Source organism: Myotis brandtii, unplaced genomic scaffold, assembly GCF_000412655.1.
Source record: "Myotis brandtii unplaced genomic scaffold, ASM41265v1 scaffold3986, whole genome shotgun sequence".
Classification (NCBI taxonomy): domain Eukaryota; kingdom Metazoa; phylum Chordata; class Mammalia; order Chiroptera; family Vespertilionidae; genus Myotis; species Myotis brandtii.
The window spans coordinates 30,347-39,162 of NW_005365308.1; the positions used below are offsets into that span (position 1 = coordinate 30,347).

At 59.7% G+C, this 8,816-nt stretch overlaps 1 protein-coding gene across 2 annotated transcripts; it reads left to right on the forward strand.

The window, feature by feature from the left end:
- Positions 1 to 6: 6 nt before the first annotated feature.
- On the forward strand, positions 7 to 7,131 carry GBGT1 (globoside alpha-1,3-N-acetylgalactosaminyltransferase 1). Of its 2 annotated transcripts, none has more exons than XM_005873055.2 (6): positions 7 to 119; positions 643 to 708; positions 4,034 to 4,084; positions 4,169 to 4,204; positions 4,405 to 4,539; positions 5,591 to 7,131. In XM_005873055.2, exons 1-6 carry the CDS (start codon positions 49 to 51, stop codon positions 6,273 to 6,275), a joined length of 1,044 nt encoding a protein of 347 aa, XP_005873117.1. In that variant the 5' UTR covers positions 7 to 48; the 3' UTR covers positions 6,276 to 7,131. The 2 variants fall into 2 exon arrangements, with proteins under 2 accessions (XP_005873117.1, XP_005873119.1); XM_005873057.1 differs by having other exon boundaries at positions 5,610 to 6,152.
- Positions 7,132 to 8,816: the final 1,685 nt, after the last annotated feature.

Below are 8,816 nucleotides of genomic sequence, written 5' to 3' on the forward strand. Positions count from 1 at the left end.
TCTGCACCCCCACCCCCCGCAGGTGCCTAGAGGGGTGCGGCACCCGCCATGCGCTGCCGCAGACTGGCCCTGGGCCTGGGCTTCTGCCTGCTGGTGGGCACGGCCCTCTGCGCTCTGTGGTGAGCATGCCCAGGGCGCCCTCCAGCCCCACCTCAGACTCCTCTCTTGGCATCTCAGCCCCCAAACCTGACCCGTTCAGGGCATGCCCACCTCTCCTGGCACAGCTGTCCCCCAACCCCAGGAAGACCCAAAGAGGCTTCTAGATTTTGCCTGGGACTGGCCTCCTGGCCTTTGCACTTGCTCTTCCCTCTGCCTCGCCGTCCTTCTAGCCCCGTTGACCAGGAACTCCTGGTGATGCTCCCAGTTCGCGCGGTGCGTTCCTGGGCTGCCCCTCACCACACCGGCCCCCCTAGTGTGTGCAGGGCTGGAGTCAAGAACACCCCTGCCCCAGGGATGAATGACTTCAGGGGTGACTAGTGCCTGCATGCTGGACGACAAGGAGGCCTTGTCCCTGGCGGTCAGCCAGACCAAGGCGCCATGGGGACCGCAGATGCTCCCCGGGGCCTTTGCTCCCCCCACCAGTGTGCACCAAGGGGGTTCTAGCCTCTGGGCCCTCAAATCAGCGGTGTTTTTCCTTCCCAGGGTATATGCCGACGACTGGCTGCCGTTCTCCTATGTCCCCTATTACCTCCCCTGCCCAGAGATCTTGTAAGTACGGGGCTGGGAGAACTGGGGGCCCGGTGGGCTGCACGGAGTGGGGGAGATGGGGGTTTTTAAGGCCACACTGTCTGCAGGGTCTTGGGTCCTAAGCTCACGATCAGTGTGGTGAGTGTTTGGTAATTTATGGGCTGCCCTGTTTCAGTGTCTGTCCCTGCAACACCCGCTCCGCAGCCGGGCCTCACTTGCCCCATCTGCAAGATGGGATGGTCCAGGTGCCCCTCACGGCTCCTGGGGTCACGGAGTGCCAAGGTGCCTGAGTAGCCTGGGGTGGCACCGGCCTCCGAGTGGGCGCTCCGGAAACAGTGCTTTGAGGACTTGACCATTTTGCTCAGCTCTGTTCTTTGTGGATTCAAGGAGCAAATTAACATGTGACCGAACTCTGGCCCACGTCACAGCTCACAGTGCAGAGGTGGGTTGGGACAGAGTCCCGGGGGCATCCGGCCCCCGCCTTGTGCTCCATGACAACTAAAGGAAAGTCTAAAATCTGAGCACAGACTATTGATGAACAAGGCGTGTTTTATTATCATAAAAACATGAATATTGCACGGCCAGGGGGCTCAGTTGGAGGGTCGACCCCTGACACCAAAAAGGTTGTGGGCTCAATTCCCAGTCAGGGCACATAACTAGGTCGTGGGGGTTCAATCCCCGGACAGAGTGCATGGGAGAGGCAACTGATCGATGTTTCTCAGGCCGATGTTTCTCTCTTCCTCTCTCTAAAATCAATAAGAACAGCACTGGCAGGTGTGGGTCGGTAGTTAGAGCATGGGCCCTTGCACCGAAGGGCTGCAGGTTTGATCCCCGAACCGCCAGGGCTTGTGCGGGAGGCCACTAATCAGTGTGTCTCTCTCCCACCCCCCTCCTACCGTCCTTTTCTCTAAAAAATCAATGCAAAATATATCCCCTGGTGAGGATTAAGATAAATAATAATAAATTAAAACCAATAAACACATGTCCTCAGGTGAAGATTAAAAACATTTAAGCACAGAATATAGTAAATTAGGAAGCTGGAAAGCAGAGAAGTCTTAGAAGCAGCCCTGGTGGGTCCCACTGACCTGAATTTTGCTCCCGTTTCAAAGTTCGCTGTGGCTTGTTGCTTGCTGTGCTTTCTAAAGGATCAGATTGGGCATCTAGTTGGTTCTGAAAGCAGAAAGGCTCCTTGCCGTTGAAAATGGTTGTGGCCTCAGATGACAACCAGTGGAACGGGAGCGGTAAACCGAACCTCCCAACAAAGGGAGGCCTGCGCCGACCGCCTCACAGGGGAACTTCACCAAACATTCAAAGGACGAACACGCCTTAAACCAGCCCAACAAACTCAAGAGGAAACACTCCCACGCTCACCTAGTCCTAATTCCAAACTAGATAAAGACACAACAAAGAAAGAGAAGTACAGGTCTATATCCCCGATAAACATAGCTGAAAAAAATCTAAACAAAATAGTAGCAAACCGGATCCGGCAATATATTAAAAAGATCATACACCACGATCAAGTGGGATTTTTTGCGGGATGCAAGGCTGGTACAGTATTCGCCCCTAGAGTGCCGGGAGCGCTATTGCGCTCCTCCTGCAGTGTCACTATTAGATGCTAGCAGTTCACTCTTTATTGACAGATGGCACCTAAGTGTAGAAAACAAATGTAGTAAAGGTTTCCTTAAGTTTTTGAATATGTAACTTCATTTACTTGCGATTCATGTTTTTTTTCCTAAACTGCTGTAAAATCAGCAAAAATGCCTTGGCCATTTTAGCATAGTGCCTAGGATATTGGTTGGCACTCAAAGGGTTAAAAACAGAAAAGTTGTGGTCATGATGTTTTTTGCGATTTTATTGTAATGTTTTTCCCAGAAGTGGCTTTATTTTCCTGCCTGTGCTCGTACGCTTCGGGGTCCCCGCCGGTTCCTTCCCCCGGGACCCGGTTCCCGGTTCCCCAGTGTGCTGCATGAGTTTGCAATGAGCAGCCTTGGATATAAAGCTTTTGCCATCTTCAAGGTCCTTTTGTTTGATGTGTTCCCTTCCTGGGCCAGAGGACATGGAGAGGTTCTTTTTAAAAAAAAAATACTTTATTGATTTTTTACAGAGAATACATCATGCCCAAGTGGGATTTATTGCGGGATGCAAGGCTGGTACAGTACTAAAAACAGGAAAGTTGTGATCGTAATGTCTTTGCAATTTTATCCTGTTTCCCGGAAGTGGCTTTATTTTCCGGCCTGTGCTCGTCCACTTTGGGGTCCCCGCCAGTTCATTCCACCGGGGCCCGGTTCCCCAGTGTGCTGCATGAGTTCGTAATGAGCAGCCTTGGATATAAAGCTTTTGCCGTATTCAAGGTCCTTTTGTTTGATGTGTTCCCATCCTGGGCCAGAGGACATGGAGAGGTTCTTTTAAAAAATATATATATATTTTATTGATTTTTTACAGAGAGGAATAGAGAGTTAGAAACATCCATGAGAGAGAAACATCGATCAGCTGCCTCCTGCACACCCCCTACTGGGGATGTTGCCCGCAACCAAGATACATGCCCTTGACCGGAATCGAACCTGGGACCTTTCAGTCCGACACTCTGTCCACTGAGCCACACCGGATAGGGCCAGGGCACACCCCACACCCCCTGACACTGCCCCTGGGCCCCTACTGGCAGGACCAGGAGCTAGAAAAACTAAGACCAACCCTCCCCCCAGCCCCCCATGTCTTGGATGGCTCCCAGGCTCTTTCCCACAGGCCTCCATGGGTCCCCTTTCCGCTCCCAGCCCCCTTCTCCCTTTGGTGTGCATGTGCCCTGACCAGGGCCAGGGATCAAGCTTGCAATCGAGGTACCTGCTCTTGACCAGAATCGAACCCGGGACCCTTCAGTCCGACACTCTATCCACTGAGCCACACCGGATAGGGCCAGGGCACACCCCACACCCCCTGACACTGCCCCTGGACCCCTATTGGCAGGACCAGGAGCTAGAAAAACTAAGACCAACCCTCCCCCCAGCCCCCCATGTCTTGGATGGCTCCCAGGCTCTTTCCCACAGGCCTCCATGGGTCCCCTTTCCGCTCCCAGCCCCCTTCTCCCTTTGGTCCGCCTGCGGTCCCGTCATCACCCTTGGCGGAGCATTTTTGCTACGTTTTTTTCTTTCTCCGGTTTGTCCATCTTTGGGTTTTACCGAGTTCTTTTTCTGGACACCAACCACCCTGCCACTCGGTGACCCTGGACAGACGCTTCTGTCGCAGCCCAGCCCCTGCAGAGCGGGCAGAGCCTGCCCTGTGGGTGCTGGGTTAACCTCAGCTTCATTCTGCCACCGCCTGGCACTGACGGCTCTCTCGCCTCTGCCCACAGCAACATGAAGCTGCAGTTCCGGGGGGAGAAGCCGTTCCAGCCCGTGGCACGGTAAGCAGACTGTCCTCCCCGCTTTGTGGCCCGGGGGGCGGGGGGAGGGGCGCCTCCCTCACCACTGGCCCTTCTCGGTCGCAGGTTGCAGTACCCTCAGCCGAAGCTGCTGGAGCAGAGGTGGGTGCAGCCTGGAGGCCGGGGCTGGAAGTGGGGGGTGTGCTTTGTAGTTACTACCGTCCCCCTATTCCACCTGGGAATGCTGAGGCCCGGAGACAGGGACGAAGCCTCCTGGGGTCACACGGCGTGGGTGGCAGGGCCAAGGTGAGCCCGCGGTGCTCACGGGGAGGGACTCATGCCCTGGGCCACCCCACCGCCAGGCCCACAGAGCTGCTGACGCTCACGCCCTGGCTGGCGCCCATCGTGTCTGAGGGGACCTTCGACCCGGAGCTCCTGCAGCTCATCTACCAGCCGCTGAACCTGACCATCGGGCTCACGGTGTTCGCCGTCGGGAAGTGAGTCGGGGGCGGGCGGGGAGGGGTGGTCCTCTCTGAGCCGGGAGCTTCCAGTCTGGGGCGAGGCAAGGCCTGGATGCAGCAGCCCACCTAGCCTCCCTGAACCAGGTGCTGCGCAGGGGGCGGCAGAGAGGAGCGGGGGCTGGTGGACAGGGCTTCCTCAGCCCACCCAGCCTCCCTGAACCAGGTGCTGCGCAGGGGGAGGCAGAGAGGAGCGGGGGCTGGTGGACAGGGCTTCCTGGAGGAAGGGGGCCTGGCCCTGCATGGAGGGAGGGGAGGGGGGCAGCGCAGGGGAGGGGACAGCAGAAGCCCGTGTCAGAGACCCCTCACCCCTCTCCGCTTCTCCTGAACAGTCAGGCAGGCAGGAAGGAGTGGAAACCCCCTAGACCACCTCATAGAAGTTGGGGTCCATGGACAAGCCACCAGCAGGTCCAGAGACCCATGCTGAGCCGGCCCCGCCCTCAGGCCCCTCTCTTCCCCGCCCTCTGCTGCCTGCTCTCTGGGTTTCTCCTATTCTCTCTCCTCCCAAGTGGCTTTTCCTATAAGAGCCACCACCTGGCAGCTTCCCTCTGGGTCCCTTTCTAGGACTCGTGAGAGAGGGACCATGATGGGCCCCTATGGCCTAAAGTGCTGGCCAGATGATGGGTGAGCCCTGGTCCAATCAGCTGTGGCTTGGAGGGCAGGGCTCAGTCGTTTTACCTGCCCTGGGCCCCCAGCACCACTCACCTTCCCTTAAAGCAGCCACTGACCTGCTTGGTCCCTTTCCCCTCTCCGTGACGCAGCGTCTCTGCCCGTACAGTGGGTTACGGTGGAATCCCTTAGGCCCGCCGGCACGGAGTAAGTGCTCAGTAAGAGGTGGGCTTGTGATGTGACAGTCAGCGCCACTCAATCGTTCTGCAGAGGCAGGTGCTATGATGGTGGCATTTGACAGACGAGGACCCCTAGGGTCAGAGTGAGTGACAGCTCACGGTGGGGAGCGGAGAGGTGCCAGCACGCGTGGGGACTGGGCAGGGCGCTGCCGGGCCACCGGGATGACAGGCTCTTGCACCAGGTACACGGGCTTCGTCCAGCACTTCCTGGAGTCGGCCGAGCAGTTCTTCATGCGGGGCTACCGGGTGCGCTACTACGTCTTCACCGACAAGCCCGTGGCCGTGCCCCGGGTCCCGCTGGGCCCCGGCCGCCTCCTCAGCGTCCTGCCCATCCAGAAGCACTCCCGCTGGGAGGAGATCTCCACGCGCCGCATGGAGACCATCAGCCAGCACATCGCCCAGCGGGCGCACTGGGAGGTGGACTACCTCTTCTGCGTGGACGTGGACATGGTGTTCCGGAACCCCTGGGGCCCGGAGACCTTGGGAGACCTGGTGGCCGCCATCCACCCCGGCTACTACGCCGTGTCCCGCCAGCAGTTCCCCTACGAGCGCAGGCATGTTTCCACCGCCTTTGTGGCGGACGGCGAGGGGGACTTCTATTACGGCGGGGCGGTCTTTGGGGGACGGGTGGACAGGGTGTACGAGTTCACGAGGGGCTGCCACATGGCCATCTTGGCGGACAAGGCCAACGGCATCATGGCGGCCTGGCAGGAGGAGAGCCACCTGAACCGCCGCTTCATCTCGCACAAGCCCACCAAGGTGCTGTCCCCCGAGTACCTCTGGGACGACAGGAAGCCCCGGCCTCCCAGCCTGAAGCTGATCCGCTTCTCGACGCTGGACAAGAACACCCACTGGCTGCGGAGCTGATGGTAGAGTCGGGGCTGCCGTGGACGGGGACTCAGTGGAGCACCCAGCAGCCCCAGGGAGCACCCAGCAGCCCCAGGGAGCACCCAGCTCACCCCAGAGGAGCACCCAGCTCACCCCAGTGGAGCACCCAGCTCACCCCAGAGGAGCACCCAGCAGCCCCAGGGAGCACCCAGCTCACCCCAGGGAGCACCCAGCTCACCCCAGGGGAGCACCCAGCAGCCCCAGGGAGCACCCAGCTTGCCTCAAGGGTGCACCCAGCTTGCCTCAGGGGAGCACCCAGCTCGCCTCAGAGGAGCACCCAGCAGAGCACCCAGCTCGCCCGTCAGTGCCTCACTTCCCACGCCTTAGCTGAGACCTGCCCTGCCCGGCCTGCCTCCCTGTCAGGAAAATCCAAGGGGAAAGCGACGGGAAGGGCCTTTATACACCGTGAAGGGCTGTGCCCACATGAGAACGCAAACCTCGAATGTTGCCTAAGAGGGGGACGGGGAGGGGAGACTAGTGGTGAAGAGGGCAGGCCCAGAGGCTCCCACAGACGTGCCTTCGGCGGCTCTGCAGCCTGCCCTGCTCAGCGCCTGCGGTCCCACCCCTGCCCCCCTTTGCTGCCCGTTGCCCTTCGAGCTCACTTGTCACTGCTGGTTGTGAAGGGCGCCCAGGTCCCCTGTTCCCCGGCCGCAGGGCCCCCGGCACTGCGATGTCCCCCCGCCAGTCCTCACTCCGGACCCCCTCTGGTTCCCAGTCCAGCTGCACCCACTCCCCATGGCGGCCTCCCTGGCCCTGCCGCCTCTTTTGTAAGAAGGCTGGGCAGTTTTCATAAAGGTGGAGCCTGCTGGGCCCTAACCAGGGCTTCCCACCTGTGCATCTGAGCAGCACCTTTGCCATGGAGAGGAGAGGTGGAGGGCAGGAAGGGGTGCGCTCTAGCCACATCCGGATGAGCACCCACCCTGGAGAAGCTGGGTGCCAGCCCGGAGCCCACTCCTCCTGCAACACGCGGTCTGGCTGGTGATCACCAGGGTCGGGCAGACTGAGGGACCAGTATGAGGAGAAAGCCTGGACTGGCGAGGCCCTGGGGTGCTTCCGAGGCAAAGGGACAGGGTGGGCCCGTGGCCCGTGTGTCCCCAGTGGGGGGTCTTGGCCTGCTCCAGGGAGGCAGGTCTGAAGCAGGGCTATGGAAGGAGCAGGCCCTACCCCGCTGTGGGTCCGAACCCCGGCCAGTCTGACCCCCAGAGGCTGTGCCTGCCCCGGAGCCCGAGCACAGCCTTGTATTTGTAATTTGTCCCTCGCTTACAGTGCGTCTGCCACTTGAAAACTTCAGAACCACCCGGCCAGTGTGGCTCAGTGGTTGAGCATTGACCTATGAACCAGGCAGTCACGGTTTGATTCCTGGTCAGGGCACATGCCGGGCTGTGGGCTCGATCCCCAGTAGGGGCATGCAGGAGGCAGCCGATCAGTGATTCTAGCTCATCATTGATATTTCTCTCTCTCTCTCCCTCTCCCTTCGTCTCTGAAATCAATAAAAATATATATTAAAAATTTTAAAAATAAACTTCAGAAACCCCAAACTGATCTGTCCTGGCAAGATTGGTACCTGCAGCTCAGATCTGAGCCTGTCAGACCGGCTGCTGGGCTGTCTCCAGGCCCTCCCGCTCCCCACTCCCCGCTGGGTCAGGCTGGGCCTTACCCCACCCCCTCATCCTTCCCATCCGTGGAGCACCCCGGCCCCCGGCCCTCAGCTCCTTTGAGGGGAGAGCCTGGCCCCTGGTTAGGTCCCAGAAGTTGGGTTCTGTCACTGGTATCTCAGGGCCATGCCCTGGGATGGGGACCAGGGTCAGCCATAGTCCCCAGGGGCTTGGGCCCCAGTTGAGAAGGCTCTGGGTCTGAGGGGCACCGGACCCAAAGCTGAGCTGGGAGTGGGGCTGGCTCAGGGCCACCCCCTCCCGGGCCTTCCCTGGCCAGGGAGCCCCAACAGAAGACAAGGTCAGCCCAGCCTCAGGGCTGCAAAGAGCAATGATTCTGGACCCCCCCGCCCCCCACACACACACCTCTTCACAGCAGGAGTTGGTCACTCAGAGCTGAGAGGTCCTAAGTACTGGGGCCACCGCTCATCTATAAAGTGGGTGAAAGCACTGAGGGTCCAGGGGGCTCCCCAATAACAGTAACTACCCCCAGCACTGGCCCATCTGGGGTGGAGCTCTCTCCACAGCCGCGCAGCCCTCTCACTCCAGCCAGGGCGCCGCAGGGACAAGATGGACCACCGTCTGGGGTCCTGCCAGGAAGAAAGCGGAGGGGTTCAAGGAAAGGTAGAAGGGGCGGCCTCACCTGGCTGCCTCCTCGTGTCCATTCCCATTCCAGGTCCCCTGGACCAGCCATCCACCCAACTACCTCTGCAGGTGGCAAATGGGGACCAGGACGACAGGGGTGTCCATGCGATGACGCCCGTGTCCTCAGGTCTCCATGCCCACACGGCCCAACACCGGCGGACTCGGCCCGGTTGGGTTTGGGGTGGTCGGAGGGCTTAAGGGGGCGCAGGGAGCAGGCGGCGGG